Source organism: Tetranychus urticae, chromosome 2, assembly GCF_039701765.1.
Source record: "Tetranychus urticae isolate SD_2017Ah chromosome 2, NJAU_TeUrti_SD_1.0, whole genome shotgun sequence".
Taxonomy (NCBI): domain Eukaryota; kingdom Metazoa; phylum Arthropoda; class Arachnida; order Trombidiformes; family Tetranychidae; genus Tetranychus; species Tetranychus urticae.
Genome location: NC_142959.1, coordinates 9,797,133 through 9,819,744, shown reverse-complemented (window position 1 = coordinate 9,819,744; position 22,612 = coordinate 9,797,133). Strand labels below are relative to the sequence as shown.

Below are 22,612 nucleotides of genomic sequence, written 5' to 3'. Positions count from 1 at the left end.
GATAATATTTCACTGGGAGTGAAAAGAAGCAGTAGTAACATCAATATATGAAGTAGCAAAAGGATGAAGCTGGAAAGATGATGAAGGATGAAGAAGAAGAAGTAAAAATTGATGCAAAAATTGGACTGCGCAAGTTTTCAAGCAAAATTTCATCTTTTCTTTCTTTCCTCTCTTTCCATCATCATCCAAATGTTCATCTTCTTCCTGGTAAAAATCACTTTTACAACAAAACTGGACAATGACATTAAATTACAATGTACTCTGTGTAAGCATAACCTTTTTTTTTTGGTTGAAGTTGTTGCTGACTCTGCTCTGTACTTTAAGTGTTTACATAAAGGTAAAAATATCAAATTTTTTTTTCTTCTCCTCCAAAAAAAAGACCCAAAACTGTTTTTCGCTGAAAAACTGGCAATGGGTTAACTTAGTTTTAGCCTGGTTTTTGGGGTGGAAATGAAATGAGAAGCTGTGGGTTCACCATGAAACCAGGAATCACTTTGAGGCACGCAATTGAACCATTATACATAACATGAAAAAGATGGAGAAAAATGAAAAGTCTTTCACGCAGTTTATTTTTCAACTTCACTCTTGTTCAGTCTTTTTTGTTCACATGATGATGTGGATGATAATGATGATGGTGATGCTTCTGATGATGCTGTCTTCTGTTGCCTGGGTTACCTTATGCTTTTTGGTAGCTCAAAAGTGAGAAATAATGGTTACAGATTAAAAGATTGATGAGAAAAGCATGTAACAATTTATGATGAAAAACAGTCTGAACATTAGTTATTTGTAATTTTTTTTCCTCTTTTTTCTTCTCTTCTTCTTTCTTCTTCTTCTTTTCCTATCATTTCGTTTACCAGTTTATTGTCAAGATTGTTTACTTAATGTTTTTCTAGTGTATGTTTGTAATATCTGTGTGGGCCTTTGTGTTTGCAGTGATATATTCAAGTGATTGGGTTTGATGAATCAAATGAAACATATGTTAATCTTGTTGACATTGTTTGTTGTACTTGAGTCTGTTAAGATGCCCGTTCTCATCACAACTTCAACCGTCTTACGCGATCTGGTTCAACATTTATCGCTTTTCAATTATTGAAACAAAAAAAAACTGGTTTAAATGTATTTTCACAATGAACCAATTTTGGGTTTAAGTCAATTTCAAAATCTGTCTTTTACCAAATGGCTTTGTCCAAAACCATTGGTTTATTTATCTCATCACCTAATGTTAGTTATTGATAAAAACCTAAAATTTTTATTTAACCCAAAAACCTGTGACTTTATCAACCTAAAACCAACCAGAACCAGAAAATTATTAGCAAAGAGTCGAGATTATTTATTTAAAATAGTCACTCATTTTAATAAACATTTTAAGGTTACCTTCAAGTTTCAATCTCAAAGTTAACCAGAAATTATTGGGTTAACTCACATTTTTAGAAATGTTTATTTAGAAATTGAATAAACCGCTCGATTAAAAATTAAGACTAAGATTGATTAATCTTGAGACATTAATTTAGTTTCGACTTTTACTCATCTAACAATTTGAGGTTTCAAGGCAGTTTCATTGAAAATGTAAATTAATCATGTTTCATTATTTTCCTTTGCCTTCTAATTAAATGATGGATATTTTGGGTTATCAAGTTTATCATGTTCACTGTATTGTGACTTTGATTATTTACTGTAGCTTTGTAATGGTATTATTTTTATAAATGTTGATTACAATAAGGATAAGATGAAATTGTAAACCGTTGAGAGATTATGGTCTATCTTTTTGATCCTTAATTACATGATACTTGATACACTATTTTGTGCCAAGTGAAAATCGCAAATCAAGACGAAAGGCAGGGAAGAGCAGCAACAAAAAAAGAGCAACCAAGTCAAGATAATTAACAATCAAAGGTAAAATTATAAATTATCATGACAAATGGTTTCAATGTTGTTGTGTGTTTTCCCATGAAAATGTAAAATGAGGCTTGAAACAAAGGTTGAAACAAATAGTGATCAGTGAATGGCGGATCAACCTTTTAATCTTTTCAATCTCACAGATTTCATTTGTTGATCAGTTGAGTTAATTTGTTAAATGTACACTGTTTTTGGTTCAATTCAATTAAAACCAAGTGAACATTTCCAGGCAAAGAAGAAGAAGAAGAAGAAAATTGAAACATCAAACCATGAATGATGTTGAGGCTGGTTGATGATTCAAATGATTTTAGATGGATTCTGATGGGTTTTCATGGTTTCAGATTATTCACATTTCTGATCATTTGTGATGATATAAAAACAAGGTAGCAAAGGTTAGCCTGGATAAATTTGCTTGTAAACAGAGAGGAAAAAAAGATTGTGTGAAAAAATTCATATTCAGTATTCATGGTTTTTCAAATAACAATTTGATCAAAATAGATTATGAAAGTAAAAAAAAAGGGGAAAAGACGAGGATAAACATCTCAACATCATCAGAATCATCATCAAGGGTGAAACAACAGCAAATACAGAGTTAAGGATGATGATGATGATGATGATGAACGTAGTTAAAATAAAAAAGAAGCAAATAAAATGATGAAAAAAGCAGGTTGATGAGGAGAGAGAGAGATGAAGATGAAGATGATGGTGATGATGAGTTTAAAGGCTGGCTGAACATGTTGAACATTTTGGCTTTGTGTGAATAGTTTTTAAGGATGGTGAACAAGGTATTTTACTTTAGCTTAAACTTTTATGCTGTATGAAATTTTTCCTCATCAGGACCTAAATATCTTCTTCATCTCATCCATTTTCATCCTTATCTTCATGTTTCTGTTCATATTCACCTTCCTCTGGAATCCCAAATTAACCATCAATCTCTAATGGTTTCAACTCACTACTTTTTTTCACAATAGACAAAAAGCTCTGTTTTTACCTCTTTTGCCTTCTTCAACTCTTTTTTTCATCTTCTTCTCCATCTTCTTCATGTATTCACTCTTACGCTTCTTTTACTTCGACTTTTATTTTGACCTGACTTTATACAAATTTTCCAGAGACTTGAGTAATCAAAGCAGTGAATGTTAATCCTCATCAGGGGTTCACCAATGAAATGTTGCGATGGAAAAAAAACTCTGATGATCATAAGTCGTGCTAAGAACAATATATCTTCCATGGTTGGTGAAACCCTTCACCTAAAAGCGACTTTGGTAATCTATATTAAAAAAAACCTTCAGAGTTAGTCTCATTCAAATAAGCTGGTTTTATACATTATCTTAGATACTGAATGTGAAGATAATGATGACAATGATGAAGGGAATAAGGATGAGGATGGGTTTAGAGAGGGGAAAAGATGACTGGATGCAAAATTGGAAGATATTGTCAAAGGTTTTTTGGTTGTTGCTAAGAGTTTCAATACACAATTTTTTGTTTTGCATCATTTTATACTCTTTACACTTTGTAAATCCATTATTTGGTTTTGTTTTTGATTTTTCAACTTGATTTTTGATCATTTATTGCTTTTGACCAACATTATTTAGTTAATCAACAATTTGTAATAAATTCCACACTTGATTAAATTAGTTAAATATCATAAGGAGAGAGAGGCAAAAGTTAAGTAAATAGTTATAAAATTAATATAAAAAAAGTATAATCACATGTATCCATATCTATGGTAATCCTGGTCAGACACAAACATTAATTGATCCAATTGATGTTGAGTTGGTCTTTAACCTTTCTTTTTAATTTAATCGTTGATTTAGGACGATCTTAGAGTTGTAATTAAATTGACGGAACTGGCAATGATGGTGAGGATAATTATAATAATCAAAAATTACGTTGTTTCTGTTTTCCTTGCGTTTCTTTACGGTATCGGTACTGGTATCGGTACTGGTATTGATTTGGTATAAGTAGATATTAATATTATTGTTGCTGTTGTTGTTGAACTTAATGCTGTAATTGTTGGTATTTAAAAAAGGTATCGTTAACTTTAAATTGTGATCTTCGCCTTGATCCTTGTCGTTGATGTAAAGGTTGGTAAAACGGATAGATTGGTGATTAACAATGGCTATACTGGAAATAGGAAGAAGACGAAGCAACAAAAAATGGATGAAGATGATGGTGATGGTAATGGTGATGATGAGGGTGAAAGGAACGGTAACGGTAATTATGTAGACTGTAATGATGATTGTTGGTGATTATACTTTCATTTATCTGGTAACATAATAATATAATTAACTAATAATATTATTAACAAACATTTTACTAGGTTAAACTTAATCATAAGGAGTAGCAGTTGTCGGTAGTAATCGGTTGTCAATCACTTGTTGGTACTTTCCCTGGTTTGATTTAGGAGCTGTTGGTGTTCACTGTTGGATGCTCGGTGTTTATTAGATGAACAATAATGATGTCGATGAAGAGTCAATCATCGTAACAATAATTGAAAATACTGGAAACACTGGAAACAATTAAAAGAGACAAAACGAAGGAAAAAAGAAGTCATTGTTGATGTTTCTTCGTGTTGTGTGTGGTGTTGCTGTTGCTGTTGATTTCCCACTCTAGTTGGTTCACTCTCTTCACACACTGACTTGCCTTCATTCACTCACAACAATCCGAGTTAATTAACTTTTAACTACTCATTACTGGTCAACAAATCTGGTCCACAACCTGAAATATAGTGAACTGCATACATAACAATTAAACATAGACAAGTACACAGTTGAACACAGACACACACACTTAGCCAGTTTGACCTGAAGGATAGACTTACTGTGTGCATTACTTTGTTGTGTTTTTTTTCTGCTCTTCCTTCTTTCAACTTTTCTCTCTTCTTTTACGAAAGGAAACTCGAAAGGCGACGAGGTTCAATGGAGACAGAGAAAGTAGCAAGAGAAGGATGAAGATGAGGATAAAATATGGTTACCAGAATTACGCATGTTCGTACTCATGTTGGCGTTGGTTCAACAATAATATTAACAGAATTGAATCCAAGTTGAGAGTAAATATCAAAATCAGAATGATAAACGATGCACTGTGCGCCCTCTGAAAGATTACTTCAAGTTCCTCTCTTTTTCATCTTCATCTTTTTTCACAATCTGATGATGATAATCATCAAGAGTATTCATTGTTTCATCTCTCATGAGCCCTGAGGAGAGGTGGATAGGAGAGATTGGGAAAAGTGGCAAAGAATTATCGAAACAGAAATCTATTTTGACAAGGAATTATGTCAATCGATTAACACAATTTTTTTGTATTTGGCCACCAAGTTTAGATTATGTTGTTATGCTTTGGATTTTGGGGAGAGAGAGATATTTCATCTTCATTCTCATCCTTCTCTCATCATCGTCTTATTACTGTCTTTATTATCTTCCCTATTGTTGGTGGTAATATTGTTTGAAAATGAAAAGAGAAACAAAATTTGTCATAGTAAAGGTTTGATAAATGGAGGAAGTGAAGGAGTTTTCCTTTTGATAAACATTTGTTTCACCTCCCATTATTTTCATTTCATATTATATTACCTTTTATTTACTTTGATTGGTTATTAGATTTATTTATACTGTTTGACTGGTTATTAAAATATCTCAATTGGTGTGAGTTGACAATAATATCTATTCATTTAGGTTCAATATTTGGTGTTCAGAAGGGAAGAAACAGAAAATGTGTTGAATGGATGAGCAAGACGCGAAATTTTATTATTGGTTTATTTAACGGGAAAAAAAGGATTTTCCTTTCAAAATATTTCGAGCATAAATTAATACGATTTATCTGTTAACATTGAGAAAAAGAGAAAGAGAAGAATACATGAAATTATATTACATTTTACGTTATACTTGTATTTTTATGTATATATATCTAACATGATAAATACAAATATTCACATTGAATGTTGTGAGATCAAATTTTCTTGATTTGAAAGTGACAATGGGATGATCAACCATAATCCGGCATCATTTGATAACTTTGAATCAAGGGTTTTCTTGCTTTTCTTCATGCATCGTCTCGTCTACTCAGTATGATAAGTATGAGTGACTGATTTTTTTTATTAATTCAGGTAAACTTTTTTTCCCTTTTGGTAACAAAATCCTTGCCACAGGTAATAGAGTGTACATAGTGATAATACGATAATCTGTTTATCGTTGACATTGAGATGAATCGATGATCCATAAAATTGAAGGCACAGAATAGTGTAATCAGAAACGTTAAGCCACAAGGTTGTGTTTTCATGAAACATTGTTCATCCATTTTCCTTTATACATGTACTCATCTGCGAGTAATTTCATTAACAAAACTATAAATGGATTGAATTGGCTGGAAAAAGTATAAGGTGAATAAAACTTGGTGGAAATGCTGAATGGGCCATCTTTAAATATTTTGAGATATCTTTTTTGATTTGAATTTGACTTTGCTTCTGTTGTGAGCACTGAGTTTCAGGTGACTTCCATTGAGCTTGTAAATTGAGTTGTTATGTCCAAAAGTGAAAAGGGTTCCTTCCTTTGGAATAACTGAAAAGGTTGGGAAAAAAAGTATTATTGATGATTAGTTCAGGTTGATTGATTGTTTTGCATAAAGTTGTCAGCTTACCTCGAATCTTATCTTGTTTATCTATCAATTTAAAAGTGTTCTTAGTTTCTTGTACAACAATTCCAACTATACCAACAAGGGATGGGTTGCAGGAAGCAACAACACAAAATTTGGCTCCATGATAATCAGCTTTGGCTAATCTTAACGATGCGTCTTTTGGATTGTTTTGTAATATTGAACCAATATAATCATTCCAGATATTATTAATCTTTTCAAAAGTCTCATACTGTAGGTTGCTTTTTTGATTAACATTAAACAAAAGTTTTCGTTGCTTGGAATTTAATTTGTCGATTTTTTGGGCATTTTTCCTCTTTTCAGCCTTCTGTTCATTTTCTTTCAACTTTTTATTGAAATCGTCTTCAAGGAAATAATATTTTACACCTAATCCTTCTGATTTAAGAGCTGGCACGCATTTGTTGATAACATGTTCAGCACTTTCTTTATTTACTCGATATTTTAAGTGAACAAATTTCATTCGATCGGCTACATCGACAACACTTTTTGGTAGACTCTGATATAAATGGCAATCACTCATGTTTATTTATCCAGTAGACAAAATTCGTAATCAAAAATAGAGACACAGATGTTAAATTGTTCTTGAAGTAATTGCAAACATAAAAAACAATGCAAAGTGGTGAGAAAAACAAATCACATGTTCAACAAATTGTAAGGTAAAATGAGGAAAACTTATGACTCAGCATCAAATTATGGAGAAACTTACTCAAATGTCGCAGATAATACACTGAATAATTTGAATTATTCACAAAAAAACAGAAAAACACGGAAAAATCAAATAAAAAACAATTTAAACACAAAAATTGGTGGAGAAAGTCAACATCAAGCTGAAAAAACACTTGTTCTCATGTGGATGTTTGGTTAAGCAAGTCGCGCGTGATTTGAATTGTCAAATTTTTTAACAAAGTTGAAAGTGAATCCATTGAATCCAAATCAACCAGTCATTTCATTTGATGATTTATCATTGGTTCTTCTAGTCATCAATTTAAATCAGTACAATGTTGCAAATCAAAAGTGAATCTAGCCATAACGATCTACACACACTCCAGTTAATCGACACAAATACACACCAGTTAATGGACAAAATGTCAACCAACGGAACCTTTTTTATCCCAGAGATAAAAAAATCTCGTTCCTCGGAAGAATTTCAAATCGGTGATAAAATTTATGTGAATGGTGTTAAACCTGGTATCATCCGTTTCTTGGGTACAACCAATTTTGCCTCTGGTAAATGGTCAGGTATTGAATTAGAAGATGGTTCAGGTAGGAACGACGGATCAGTTAATGGAATCAGGTATTTCTCTTGTAAACCCAACCATGGTATATTTGTCAGACCTCACCGTTTAACCCTGGAACCAACGTTGGAAAAGATACCTTCCACCGAGTCATCATCAACAAATGGCGATACCCGATGCTCCTCAGCAACATTAACATCGTCCATCCGACAAACCCCTGTAATTAAAAAGACAAACAAAACCTCGCAATCACAAAATCTTACTTCAGCAGCTAACGAGAAATTGCGTAAAGGTATTCTTCGAGCTCTGGATTCATCCGGTTTAGTTAAATGTCATAAACACTATTCCTCAGGTAAGAGCAAAGATTCTCGAGCCACTCTCGATCAAAGGATCACTTACCTTGAGAATGAAGTGCGACAGCTTAGAGCAGAAAAGGCTAAACTCACTGAGTCTTTAATAAACCAATTGACTCTGGTAAAAGAGGATAATGGTGACCTAAGTGATCAGGTTGTGTCTCTACAAATCGACAATATTGCTCTTCATATGAGAGTTGATGAGCTCAATAAGCTCTGGACTTGTAACAAGTTGTTGGTAAAAACCTTGGAATTGGTTATTAGCGAATGGCGCAGGGACGTTCAATCAAAGGACAATAGCGGGCAAGCTCTACGAGATGCGTTGGTACAAACTAATTCACTCAATCGACAATTAATGACGATGATTGCAAACGACAAGAGACGCAAAAATGACGATTTAGCGCAATTGAAAGAGCAGTTGTTGATGGAAAATTGAAATTCATCTTGCCAGCATCATCAGGAGAAACCCAAATTTTACTGGATAATCAAAGAAAAATCAATTCATCGTCCTTAAAATCTATTGCTTTTACTCATTTTTTATGTTGTATCATTGAATTTTATTGTAAGACTATTTGTGGATTTTTTGATCTTAAACAAAGTAAAATGTCATTGAAACGATTTACAAGAAAAAAAATTCCATTACTTATTTAATGACTAATGAAAATTTACAGACTATCATCTGAGTGACGTTCCAACACACAACCAATGAGCATTGATCCTTTCTTGGCTGTCGACTCTAACATTCATATTAACAGGTATGTGATAGAATCCTGACGAGGTTGACTGACAAACGTAATCAATGTTGTTAGGAAATTCAAGTTTTCTCTTTGATCCAGGAGCAAATCTGATTTGTCGACAATATTTCCACTTTTCAAACAGATCCCCGCAATCATTGCCTAATAAATCCCTGTACTGGCGAAGAAAATCAGCTGTCCATATATAAGTTTTGGCACTATGAAGAGCTGCATCAATAGTGAAAATATCATCTTCTGACTTATTGTCCAATAAGTAAATCCAAACTTGACCAGAATGATTTTCTTTCAATTGTTTAATTGATGGCCAACCACCCATATGTTTGCGTCCTATGACCAAGATTTTTTTATATTTAACTAGAATATCATTAATTTCCATGGTTTCGTATAGACTTTCAGAAAGGCCTAAGTTTTTTATAGATAATGAATGAGTTTTCTTGTCCTCTGCAACGGTTCGAGTGGTATTATAATAAGAAACATTCAATCCATCGATGACCAAATCAAATGGCTTTGAAGAATGAGAGTCCATGAATCGATTGAAATCCTTAACTTCAGTCGGTGTTGATATTAAAAAAGCTACACCGTCCTTTCGGAGAATATAATCTTCTACAGCTTTCCTTATTTGAGAAACTTCTGTCTCATTAATAGTCTGCAAAGGTGACCCACAAACTTTGCATGAACACTTTTCGATGTCGACTATACCAGGTTTGAAATATAATCCAGATGCGTTTAAAAATTTCTCCAATTTATTCAACATAGACTTTTGGAATAAATATCTTTTTTCCTCCAATATTTTGAAAAATCTATCAATTTCTATAATACGTTTGCTTCGTTCAACTTTAGACAAAGTATTCAACCATTGATCGACCAACTCATTCTCTAGTTTTTTCTCCGAATAAAGAACCAATAACCTTTCGATGTCTTCAAAAAAACCAAATTTAAGACAGGAAATACATAGAGTCAACAATGCATCGTTTTTCAGTACATGATGTTTTGAAGCAAAGTCAATTGATTGCTTGCAAGATTCAGCTGAGATTGTTGAGAAATCGGCCCAAGCTTTACCAACAACTGGATACTTGATAAACATTTCATCTTTACTAATAGTCTCCAAAGCATTTCTAATATAGTTAATGTCCGGCTTTTTTTCCACTTTAAGAAGAAATCGAATCAGATGACATTGTATCACTTTGTTACTCTGATCGGCCAGAAGCTGTTTAACATGGTTGATGAAAGATAAAATAATTTCATCTTCATTGCGATCTATTTTAAGCAAGTGTTGCATAAACTGAACTTCAAAGTTGAATTTGTTATAAACACGAGGATATTCGTTGATTAGGTTTTGCCTTAATGCAGCCCAATCAATTTTAGGCGACTTAGAAGACATTTCTTTCAACATATTAAACACTTGTGAGTTAGTTTGTTCAAAATGGTCCAATAGTTCCTTTCGATAGCGCTCATTGAAGGTGGAGGAAGCATTGGCATATTTACACACGTTGACTTTATTATGCACCAATGAACGAAAAATTGATGAACTAATTAATTTGAGGGGAAACATTTGTTTAAAAATTAACAAATCATCAAAATATAAAATCAAAATAAACACAAGAAATCTTGCACATGTGTTTCAAGCAAAAAATACGCATGCGTCATTATAAATTCTGGTTCATAATTGTTTTAATCAAACCAACTGTTAAACTTTGCAAATTAAATTAAGTGTAGAGACAGGATTAAAAGAGAAATTAAATTTTTATTGAAGCAAATTTTTTAAAGATAAGTGCCAATCTAAATAGATTCTTTAGATCAATTTGAAATTTGGTAATACACAGTATTTGGGCGATACGTAATTTAACAAAACGAATTAGTTGATCTAATTCATTGAATTAAGCAAAAATTGATTCCACAACATGATAAATAAAATATGATTAGATTGTTATGAAATTTTCTGACCAGAAAATTGTCAATGTCATCCCTAATTGTCTCTTTAACTAATAGAGTACCAAAAGGCTGAATTTAAACTTTTGATCAATACAATCCAAGAACCACTTGACAATTTCTTGGTTAAAAAACTTTTCTACCTACAATTAAGGTGAGAAATTTTTAATTTAGATAATTGACTTCAAGGCATATAGTAATATTATTTTCTTTTCCATCAAACGACAGTTGAAAGTGAATCATTAACGCTTGTTTGATTGATAATCGAGGATAAAGTGGTTAATGCAGAAAGAGTTTGGGCATTAGTCGCATCTTCGACTGCTTCTGACTGAGATCTTCCAACCCTAATCTCGGAATCGACGACTGAAGAATTAGATGAAGAGATAATTCCAGTAGCATTTGCGGTAGTTGTCAAAGGTTTTTGGGTAGTTAAGACATCAGTTTTGGTGGACGAAGATGTTGATGACATTCCAACTACACCCGGAGTGGTTGCACCAGCAGATTCCACTTCTTCAACAGACATTCTAATTGAATCGGTAATAGCTAACTTGATTACTGGTTCAACTGGCGTAGAGGACGAAGCTGAAGTGTTAGTAACATCACTCGAAATTTCTATGACATCATCTTTTGGAAATTGAATGGCCGAAGATTTGTTTTTTACTTGATCTGGACTATTTGGAGATTCTGAGCTCAACTTAACTGGTTCTTCCTCCGATCTAGCATTTCTCAAATTTATCATATCTGCGGTTGTTGTCAACTCAACTGGTGGTAAAGTAGTATCCAAAACTGCCACAGAACCATTAATATTGACGGGATCAGGGATAGTTTCATTAGTAGAAGTTGAATTTAGCACGTCGACAACTGTAACAGGGACTGTGATAAATGTAAAAAACACAAAATACGTATTAGATTTTTTTAAACATTTCCAAGAGAGTAAGAATACTAACCAGCATTAATTGTGGTGGCAAAGTTGAGAAGCACAAAGGATAGAAAACAATTTTGTAAAGTGAAAGACATTTTGAACAAAAACTGGTTAAGATTTGAAATATCGAAGAACTATTATAAGAAAATTGTTGGTTGGAATCAAGTTCGGCGTAAAGTTGAAGCTGAAATGAAAGGTATCTTAATGTCTGGACTCACTTTATCAACAAAACCGAGATGAGACAAAGTTGAAGAAAGAGTGAGAAAGTGAGAAAAGGAGAAAGAGAAGAAGAAAGAGAAAAAGCTAGCAAAGAGAAAGTTAGATGATGAATATGAAGATAAGGTAAGAATGATGATACATTAGTTTAAAAATGATAGCCTTGAATAGAAGAAGAAAAAATTACTTTTCTTATCAGACATTCACTACATTAGCATTTTTGATCCAATCTTTAAGCCCAAATCTAACAGTTAACCTTTTTTAACTCTTAATCATTTTCCCTTTTCACTAACCCAACATCTAATCACATTTAATTGTCAACCAACTCAATGTGTCTGCACTAACAAAAACGTCAACTCTGTTATGATCAGGATGTCCAAGATAATCGGGACAATCAGTATAATAAGGATATGATTTACAAAAATAAATTGGCTAGACAGATACAAATTTAGTCTACTATTAGATCCATTCTCTGTGTTCAAATTGGCATTGAACAGTCAAGTTTCAGCTTAAAATTCAGTCATCAAGATGATCATGATATAATCTGGTAATTCCCTCTTTCGCAGACTATCAAACCAAGATTATGTTGACCCTAAGCCAAATGGATCCACCAAAAAGATTAGCCATTTCCAACCCCAAGTCATACAAACGAGTTGAGATTGCAAGAAATTTTGAAGACACCAAACAATTAAAGGATTTTATTGTAAACCCAATATTGTTTGATGTTGTTATTTGTACCCAAATTGAGAGGATAATTAGCTGATGTTAAGACAATTGCATTGAATATGAGAATAAAGGTAGAAATTGATTGAAATCCTCAAAAAAGGTAATTGTAATGACAAAAAGGATAAGTTGTCAAGTTGATTTTATCTTAAAGGTAGTCAGACTGTCCTTGATCAACTCTATGACCTTTTTCCACCTTAATCACCTTAATTGTTTCCGTTAATCTTCACCTGTCTCAATCAATCTCAACATTGTTGGTGACTTTTAGCAAGACTATTTGGTGATTACCTTTTTTCAGGAAGAAATCAAACTGTTTGACTAAAGGAGACAATCAACGGAAATGATCTCATCTTATTAAATACAATTTAACTTTTTATCAATCGACTCGTTTGTAAATATAATGATGATATTATTGAAAAAAAGTACAATCGATGAATGTTACTCTTTCTAGCCATCAATCTGTTGATTCTTGAGCATTGTTAATGTTACATGAGTAAATATGAAATCATTGAAGGCCGGTGGAAAATTGAAGAAGCATAATTATGATGACTTCAACTTGCAACATTTAATTCAAATTGGTGGGACTAGAAGTCAACTTGATTAGTCAAAACGCAAACAATTCAATGATATTTACAGTGAATTTCATGTGCAAAGTACACAGAATGAAAATTGAAAAGATGATGATTGACCATTTCAATTACCCATTCCTTTCAGGTAAATGGCATTTAAAGAATTTTACTCTGAAAATCAGATAAAAACTGGGTAAAAATAACCCCTTCAAACGGATAAATGATTAACTGATATGTTTCTGGTGTAATCATGACATTAATAGCATAAATTATTCCTCGGTCCCCAAGATCAAAGGCTTCAACTTCACAAGGTTTTCTTTCCAAGAGCCAATGGCCTCTAAGGGTGATTCAATTGATTGCTGTGTAAAAAAAGCTTAACAGGCAAAAGCTCTGTAATGTATTCAAAACTTCCTGATGAGTTAGCCACTCAGTTTATCAGTAACATCAGTATCATCTAGAATTATCTCTAGTTGAATGAAGTTAATCGGCCTCGTAAAGAATCCTCATTATCCGATTGAATGACTCTTTTAATGGTCGGTGACTGGTTGGGTTAAAACTCTGAGAATTTTTAATCTGCGTCTTTGATTAAAGCATTAAACTCAAGCACATCTGCTCATTGAATTTAAAAGCTAGTCTTATGAAAATGAAATGAATGGACAACCGTTAAGATTTGGGTTCATCATCTGGTTGACTTGCTTTTCAATCTGGTTATGAAAAAGGCAATCAGTTGGCCAACTATGAGAGATATGATTAGAGACAAAACCGATGAATTGTAATCCGAGTCTTGGATATCAAAATAATTAAATAATCCCGATCGATTGTTCTCGTTAAACCAAGGTCCGGTAACGCTTTCGGCGATTTCGTTGGTAAAGTTGATTGTTTGATTCTTGAGAGATGAAAAATCTTCCGTATTGTGCCAGTCTTTCAAAGAGGTCTGGGCTATTTGAAACATTGTATCCAGAAAATTGTTCATCTCGTCTCGAGCATGGACCAGGGATTGAGCACCTTCAGGTTTACATCTTTAATTGGCCATCCAAGAGTTGAAAATCATCATGAAATCAACATTATACCAGCAACAATTAAAAGAGAAGAGAAAAGAAGAAATCGTTAAAAGAAAAAGAAACAGATTAAGATTCAACAATTTTCACTTTGTCATTGAATTTACCATTAAGTAAATCATTTATGGTGATTAACATGATGACGAAGATGAATTAATCAAGAATCATCATTAGCTTTATTCATTGTTTAAGAAAATCATTATTTCCATTTTGTGTTATTTGTTTTTTATTGTTAGGGAAAATTTTGATTCCATAAAGATGAAAACAAATAGCATTTGAATAGTCTTTCATGGTAATAAATGATAATTTAATGAACAATTTAAGCATTTATTAAATTGAATGATCAGAAGTGTTGATAAAGCAAAAGTTGAAAACTAACATTGTAAGTCATTTGTATTTCAATGGACATTGAAACAATGGTCAAAGTGAATAGAGTTCCAATTCCATAGACAATTTAATCAATTCCAATATTTTAAATTCAAGTGTTTTAATTATACTACAGTTGTGTACCTGAAATTTTCCGTCTAATGTCTGAGGGACTCGATTGAATAAACGTTTAAAGCTTTATTAAAATTGATCAGTTTCACCAAATGGACTTTGATGTGAAAGAAATTGAATAATCGTTTCTTCAAATTGCTAATGTAATCTATCTTTAAAAACTCTTAGATTATCTCACCTGTTATAGCCAAATATGGCCACCATGAAAGCTTCAAATCCATATCTCGGATAAGAAATGATTGAAATGAACCTGAACAGAATGGGCATTCCACTGATTCGTGTATAGTAACCCGAAAACAGGATAAATGGAAGCAAGGTGTTGGGGGTTGCAAAGACTGCTGACATTATATCGTGCATAAACACTGTTCCTAAAATGGTCCCATGAGTGGCTGCATTAAAAGAAACCAAAATGTAGATGAAAAGAGCACTGTTATAGCGATCCATCGGTTGTGCCGTGAGGATAAAGATTCCCGTTACCGAGATGAAGTCACACAGTAAAATAAAAGGCAAATCAGCCAGATTACGAGCTATAAAGTAGGACTCAATGCGATACCAACCATTGGCAAACTCCTTACAAAAAAGCTTGGTATCAATTGGGATAATCGCAGACATTGGCATCATATTTGCCAAACAAATCAAAAACAATAACCAAAACAGTGACCCGACATTGTCTTTAGAATCAACAATTTGTTTCTCAATCGAACCTCTGATCTGTTTAATATCAGATATCGGAATATGACTCAAGTCGGGAACACAGCCATCAGCAAGACCTTTATTTGGATACATTAACCCAATAACAAAAACTGCTTGAATGGCTATCACAATCCTCACTGTGGAAGACATTTGATTACGAAAACACAATTTAAGTTGACGAGACATGAGAATCTTGAATTGGCTTAAAAAAGACGCCTCGCTTTGGAAGTAGCTCTGTAACAATGGCCTGGAAAATAAGTGCACTGATCCATTTGGTTTCACGTTATTTAAATGATTTGTGTAATTGTCTGAATATTTGTACGGATTGAAGTTGGCATCCATTTTGTTGACCATCTTGTCTAAAACATCATAACCGTGTTCCCCATAAGCCACTTCATTGAGCAGATCAGCGGGGTTATTAAACACATCACACTTGACTCCAACCGCTGTCAGGGTTGGAACCACCTGATTTGGTAAACCATGGAATAAGATTTTACCATTGAAGGATAACATGTAAACATCTTGAAGTAGATTAAATGTTCTTGATGATGGTTGATGAATTGTTATTATCACTGCCATTGATGATTCACTTGCTATACGTTGCAACAGTTTAATCAATTGATAACACGAAGATGAATCCAGACCCGATGTTGGTTCATCCATTAACAAAACGTCTGGCTTTGAAACCAATTCCTGTGCAATTGAAGTTCGCTTCTTTTGACCGCCACTAATGGACGAAATACGGACATCAAAACAATCAGTCAAATTGAGTTGATGAGCTAAATGGCCAATCGTTATCGAAGCTTCCTTAACATAATCAGGAAGAGTTGAATATGGCCTTTTCCCAATCAACTTGGAACCAACCTTCAACCCATATGAGTACATCAAAGCTTCTCGGACAGTCAACTGTGAACACAAAATGTCTTCTTGTGGGATAAATGCTTTGGTCACTCTTGATCTTCCAGTCAACCTCAGATCCCCTTCAACCCCTTTCACTCTGATTCCCGCTAAACACTCGATAAGAGTCGTTTTACCCGAACCTGAAGGACCCATTATAGCTGACAATTTACCAGATTTAAAGGTACCATTCAAGTCTCGCAAGATTGTCTTATTTCCAGTCAATCTTTTCTTTCTTTTAAACCGATGGATCAAATTGTTTAAGGGTGACGGGTAAAGGCGATAAGTAAGGTTGAACCAATCAATGCTGAAGTCATTTTTACACTTATCTTGAAATTTGATCAACTGTTCATTATGATTTATCAATTTATCAGTTGTTTCAGAAAAATGAACCAGTTTATGAGAATCCATGGTTGGGTTTATCAAAAAATAACGATAACGCTATGAAACAACACAATTAATCACAATTGATGTATGCATGCACATTTGATTTAAAGTAAAAATAAAACATCAACATCACAATGGAATTTAATTGATAACTTGTAATTTTGTTGCTAATGGTATTTGTTACCTTTTTTGTTGATTAAAAATATTAAATACAAATGTAATAACTGAACTAAGCTTTTTGCAATAACCAGGAGATTTCAATCTCTACTTTACTTTTTCCGAAACCTAAATAATGGATTTCACTTTCACTTCAAGAAAAACTGATTAATCAGCTTATTATTTGAGCTTGATTAATTGTTCAGCCATTAATTCATGCTTGTCATTTACTGGTAAATCAGTTGTTCAATACGTTGCCGTTACAAACCAATGTTGATCTACTCACTAGGCTAAGTACACAAAAATGTTTCTTGTTCAATAAACAGTTACAATTTGAGGCCCAAATTTTGCTGTATTATAGCCTTGAATTTTACAAATAGAGACTCAAAAATACGGTTAAATTGAGTATTAATGAGAAACCATTTCCAATTGATTAACTTATAATACAAATTATGTGACATCAATCAAGCTAAGTAATTCAAATACATAAGTTTGCTCTGCTATAATCAATTTACCTTTCCAGTCATCTAAACAATACCTACTTATCCAACTAATTTAATTTCTACTATTGTCTTCTAATCTAATAATTACAATTATTTCTACCTAATTAACAGGGTAAAAGGGGTAAACGTGTATTGAATTGTAAACATCAACAGCTCAAGTCAACATCAATTTGATTCAAATAGCAAAGTAAAGGGAAAGTCCATATGCTTTGTCCATTAATCAGTGTTTGAATTCATAATACAAAATAAAAGGAATGATAACAAAAACTCGAACGTTTGAATTATGATTTGGGACTTGGTGGGTTTTAGGGGCACAAAAACTGAGTCCTGCGATCATCACTCTTTGACCAATCAATAGATGGACCATAACAATTATCAAAGTTATATCATTGTATTACTTATGTTGTCAGATTTGAGACTGGATTGATAAAGGTAAATGGTTATTCAAACACAAATCTTGATCTGTTAGAAGGATACTCATTATTAAATGAAGTAAATCAGATTTTATTCGGTATTCAGTTAAATATATTCTAGTCCGTAATAAAATCTACTGATTAATCAAAGAATGGTGAATGTAGATGATACCATTTTCGAAATATTGAAGTTTTTAGGCCAATGGCCAAAATCCAGAGAACTGTTGATGGATTTAAAAAAGTGTTTTATCGTTGATGTGCATCAACCATTTTCATCGACTAGTAATAAGGTTTAGCTCTCTGACTCTTACGGTCACAGAGAGCGGTCAGTTTAACTGAATATCGAACTAATCTTTTGTACAGAAACAAAAAACTTTATTTCTCAAAATAAGTGCATTTCCTGGTTGATCATCAAAAGTTACATCAGTGAAATGAGTTTCACTTAAAAATCTGCTTCCATGGCTGAACAAAAGGCGATCAGAGTTTCAGAATCGACCTCTATTTTCTCGAAAATTGTCGATGGGAGAAATTTTTCAATCGCATTATTGGACTCAATTTTTATGCTCTTACAAACCCACAAAGTCTCCAAGTTTTTGGCTCACACCTTTTAAGAGAAGAGAAAACAATTTTTTTTATCAAGTATTGTAATTAAACTTATCATTTCCCTGAATTGTATTTAGGTTACTGAGATTGCATGTTACGTATTATTATTATAATAATAGTTATTATGAAAATGTCAAAAATTTTGTTAAGGTAATAAATAAATAACGAAATGATAACTGGCGTCAGAACTTGAAATATTAGTAATAAAATAGATTTGCTTCCATTTGCTTCTGTTTTGAATACTTAAACAGCATCTAAATACAAATTGCAATGATCTTTGGAAAAATTTGGACAACTGTGATTACGGCACCAAAATTGCACTAAATATAAACTCAAGACACCAACATTTGTTTGGCAAAAAAGTGATACTTTAACATGAAGCTGATTGCTGAAAGTTGAATCAAGTGTTTGATAAGTTTGAGCTTAAAACTTGGACAATATTGACCAAAAATAATCAATTTGAATGAATGACAAAACCCAAAAAACTGTCAACTTTAAAATGGTGCTTCATTTCAAAACAGGATTCAGGAAAAACATTGTTTTCAATATCACTATCAACATCATGATCATGCTTTTCATATAATTTTATATTAAATCCCCTTTTAGCCTGAATACTTCATAGTCACAGTATCTAACTAATTGTGATTAAAATTCACAATGGGCTTTCCTAGTTCTGCATTCATTGATAATGGAAACAATAATCAATAGCAATAATCTTTGAATCTTTTGTTATTTTATCGCCCAAATGAGATGTAAATCAAACACAAATAGGTAACAATCAAAGAGAGTAGCCAATAATTTATTAATAATATCTGAAAATCAATAATAATAATGTTATTAATAATATTTTTGTAGTAACGTAATAATAATATCGTAAGAGTGAAAACAATTTACATTGATAATGATTATCAAATCAAATATAAATAAGAAATCCGTGGGCAATTCAAACAAAACTTGATCATTTACATTTCAATTGACTTCCATCCCAACAATTATTATTAACAACATATTAATTAATAAAATAGATAATTGTAAAGCAAACATGTTAAACATTTGTTTGTTTATTGCTATTTTCACCAAACTTTTTGTAAGTATATCAGGACTCGATGCTACTCCGGATTGGCTTTATTCATCTGATCCTGACTGTGGTCTGAGTCCATGTCAGTTAATTGAATCTCGTAATTTTATTTGTGAACAACATTATGTAACAACTGACGATGGTTATATAATTAATGTACAACGAGTAGTTAATCCGATTCTTAAAGCAGCTGGGAAAAAGACGATCAAACCAGTTGTCCTACAACATGGTTTGTTTGGTTCCTCTGTACATTTCTTAGTCAACTCGGCTGGAGGATTTGCAGCTGATTGGACAAATGGAACAGGTTCGGTGGATATAACCACCGAAGGTCGTAATTTGGCCTACTTTCTTTCTAATTTTGGTTACGATGTTTGGATGCCCAATTCGAGAGGCAACAAGTTTTCCAGAAACCATACCAATCTTAACCCAAAAAAAGGTAAACTTTGATTTCTTTTTGTGATCATATTTTAAACTCCACGTTGTTTATAATGTTTAATTATTGATAATTATTATTCATAGATCCAAGTTTCTGGAGAATCTCTTTTGATGAAATGATCGCCTATGATTCGCCAGCAGTGATTGATTACATCTTGCAGAAAACTGGATTTGGTAAGTGTTATTAGTGTTTATTATGGTCTATAGCTATGGTCTATCTTAGTGATTAACATTTTGTAATTTTTTGACTGTAAATAATTTCAGAAAATCTCGCCTGGGTTGGACATTCACAAGGCACTTTACTCATTTTTGGACTGTTATCTGAAAAACCTGAATATGCAGACAAGATTAAACCATTTATTGCAATGGCTCCAATAGCTCATGTTACTCACATAACATCACCAATCCGTTATTTAACGGAAATTCCTGGTTTAATGGACTTTTTTTATGTTGCTGGAGGGGAATTGACTGCACCACAGGTTTTACTTGACCTCATGGCTGAACAAGTATGTGGTCAACAGGTTGTCCAACCAGCCTGTGGAAATCTTCTTTTCCTCGTTTGTGGTTATGATGCCGAGCAATTCAACTTCACCCGAGTTCCAGTCTATTATTCGCAAGGTTTGGGAGGAACATCTGCCTGGAATCTTTTACATTTTGGACAGAATATTGTCAACAAAGGATTCCTTAAATTTGATTATGGTGCGCTGATCAACTATCAAAGATATGGAACTTTTGAACCACCAGCTTACGATCTTGGTGCCATTACATCTCAAAATATAATACTTATGGGATCAGCCAACGATGTCTTTGCCGATCCTACTGATGTTGAAACTTTAAGGAAATCTTTGAAAGGTAACTTGATTTTATTTCTGACATATTTAAACTAATTTGACACCTTTTTATATTACAGTTCCTTTCACTGAATATCGAATTGCTGACCAACAATTTAGCCATCTAGATTTTATCTGGGCAAAGAATGTTGTCGATCAAGTTCACAAACCAATGTTGGATATGCTCAAGAAGTTCCAGTAATTTACCTTTGTTGATTGATTTGTTATCCATTTTTGACGTTATCCTTTTACATGGATAAATATTTATCCAACAATCTCAATTATTTAGTTTTTGTTTTTGTCTATTTTGATTCCTAGAATCACTATTTTGTGCATGAATAATCCATCAAAGATAAAATTGTTAAACAATTTGAGCTATAATATTGTAAAAATCTATCTAAATTAATATCTTCTAAGATAATCTGTTGTCATCATTAACAGACTCAATTATTATGTTGACCTGAATTATATCTTTGATATCGTTAAATCACATCAATCTATACATACAATATATAAATAAATGTATCAAATTTTTGCATCAAATTGTGTTCAAACTGAGTGGGCTCTTGTAAGAAAAAAATTACACAGCACGGAAGCCTCATCTCAGGACTCAAATTCCTGAGAAATTCATGAAAATAGAGATTTAGGAGAAAATGCAGAATCCATATTCAATAACATTGAGTGAGGGAAAAGACTTTTTTATCCAGGTTTCTGGTTCATTGTTGGACCAGGATTTTAAAATAGTATATAAAACTTTGTTTTTGAGCAAAAGTAGAGTTTGCTGGAAAAGTCTGGTGCCTCAACTGTACAAAAGGAGATCTAAACTTCAATTTTGAACCCAATTTTGTAAGAACTATCGATCAGATCTTTTATTATCTTTTAGTTCGCAATTTTAGCACTCATTTTTACGAGGACTTAATTTCAAACAGTAAAACAGTTTTGTCAGTAAAAATAATTTTGCAATCAGTCGTTATTGTGAGTCTGCTTGTACTAATAAATGAATTGAAATTAAATCACAAATAAATTTTCATTTTATAATGAAAAAACTAGGTTTTCATCAATACAAGATTACAATTAATAAACCTTGCCAAGAAATATAAGGTAACATTACGAAACTGGATAAGCAGATTGATTGAATAAGCAGTGTTAAATTGATCATCTGATGTTTCCTTACAATAACAAAACTAGGATTGATTTCCTTAAATTATTTCATTGTTTTCTCAATATTCACTCTATTATCACCCTTTTATTGTCAATCAAAGCCTATTGAACAAGACATAACTCAAGAATTACAATTTACAATGAAACTTGCTTTGTTTCATTTTAATCTATTATACAAGGCTATTCAGCTAATACAGCTATTTCTTATTAACTGAAACCATTCATGTTACATTCAGTAATCATCCCAAGAGTAATGTTATTTTACATGTTGTTTTCATGATCAATTTGTGAGTATAAAAATCGGGAATTTAAAGATGATTAAAGTAAATCTTGAATCAAAATAATAACTGAGGTTATTTGAAAAATGTGTCAATAGATGCCAGCAGCTTTCCTTTGGTTGAAACATTTCTAATTGTCGCTTAATCATTATGAATTATAATAATCTGAAGTTGATTTAAACAAAAGCTTGTTCATGTGTTGCTTTTACTAGAAACCAATTTCGATGAAAAAATGAATTAGTTGATTTAAAGCATCAGAATAGGATAATTTTCAAGAGTAAATATTGTTCCATTGACGCAATTTAACATCTGAATCAACTTTACTTCATAAGAATCGATTAATTATCTCTATTAACAGCAACTACAGGTAGTTGTGT

The 22,612-nt window shown here is 32.5% G+C and overlaps 7 protein-coding genes and 1 long non-coding RNA gene across 8 annotated transcripts in view; 3 read left to right on the top strand and 5 right to left on the bottom strand.

Moving 5' to 3' along the window:
• Nucleotides 1–3,744, bottom strand: part of LOC107359596 (uncharacterized) — a 58,287-nt gene extending 54,543 nt beyond the window's left edge. The window contains exon 1 of the mRNA XM_015926104.3: nt 3,606–3,744. Within this exon, the coding sequence (XP_015781590.1) occupies nt 3,606–3,615 (10 nt within the window). The 5' untranslated portion in view covers nt 3,616–3,744. The remainder of the gene's footprint in view (nt 1–3,605) is intronic.
• A 229-nt stretch (nt 3,745–3,973) lies between these two features.
• Nucleotides 3,974–5,476, top strand: LOC149093852 (uncharacterized). Its single transcript, XR_016198569.1, has 2 exons — nt 3,974–4,110; nt 4,217–5,476. It is a non-coding gene; the product is annotated as an uncharacterized LOC149093852 (long non-coding RNA).
• Nucleotides 5,477–5,614: 138 nt separating this feature from the next.
• Pop4 (ribonuclease P/MRP subunit POP4) lies at nt 5,615–7,356 on the bottom strand. Its single transcript, XM_015926109.3, has 2 exons — nt 6,529–7,356; nt 5,615–6,449 (listed from the first exon to the last, which is right to left on the bottom strand). The coding sequence occupies exons 1-2, from the start codon at nt 7,061–7,063 to the stop codon at nt 6,310–6,312; spliced, it is 675 nt and encodes a 224-aa protein (XP_015781595.2). The 5' UTR covers nt 7,064–7,356; the 3' UTR covers nt 5,615–6,309.
• Nucleotides 7,347–9,801, top strand: LOC107359597 (uncharacterized). Its single transcript, XM_015926106.2, has one exon. The coding sequence runs from the start codon at nt 7,542–7,544 to the stop codon at nt 8,565–8,567; it is 1,026 nt and encodes a 341-aa protein (XP_015781592.2). The 5' UTR covers nt 7,347–7,541; the 3' UTR covers nt 8,568–9,801.
• Nucleotides 8,750–10,528, bottom strand: mldr (mitochondrial ribonuclease P catalytic subunit). Its single transcript, XM_089267294.1, has one exon. The coding sequence runs from the start codon at nt 10,436–10,438 to the stop codon at nt 8,807–8,809; it is 1,632 nt and encodes a 543-aa protein (XP_089123420.1). The 5' UTR covers nt 10,439–10,528; the 3' UTR covers nt 8,750–8,806.
• Nucleotides 10,529–10,610: 82 nt separating this feature from the next.
• Nucleotides 10,611–11,919, bottom strand: LOC107359599 (uncharacterized). Its single transcript, XM_015926108.3, has 2 exons — nt 11,763–11,919; nt 10,611–11,688 (listed from the first exon to the last, which is right to left on the bottom strand). The coding sequence occupies exons 1-2, from the start codon at nt 11,830–11,832 to the stop codon at nt 11,033–11,035; spliced, it is 726 nt and encodes a 241-aa protein (XP_015781594.1). The 5' UTR covers nt 11,833–11,919; the 3' UTR covers nt 10,611–11,032.
• A 1,297-nt stretch (nt 11,920–13,216) lies between these two features.
• On the bottom strand, nt 13,217–17,086 carry LOC107359380 (ATP-binding cassette sub-family G member 1-like). The gene is made up of 2 exons (XM_025160256.2): nt 14,980–17,086; nt 13,217–14,264 (listed from the first exon to the last, which is right to left on the bottom strand). The coding sequence occupies exons 1-2, from the start codon at nt 16,800–16,802 to the stop codon at nt 13,925–13,927; spliced, it is 2,163 nt and encodes a 720-aa protein (XP_025016024.2). The 5' UTR covers nt 16,803–17,086; the 3' UTR covers nt 13,217–13,924.
• A 2,325-nt stretch (nt 17,087–19,411) lies between these two features.
• LOC107360085 (gastric triacylglycerol lipase) lies at nt 19,412–21,339 on the top strand. Its single transcript, XM_015926709.3, has 4 exons — nt 19,412–19,967; nt 20,051–20,140; nt 20,231–20,818; nt 20,877–21,339. Exons 1-4 carry the CDS (start codon nt 19,496–19,498, stop codon nt 20,996–20,998), a joined length of 1,272 nt encoding a protein of 423 aa, XP_015782195.1. The 5' UTR covers nt 19,412–19,495; the 3' UTR covers nt 20,999–21,339.
• The last annotated feature ends 1,273 nt before the right edge of the window (nt 21,340–22,612 follow it).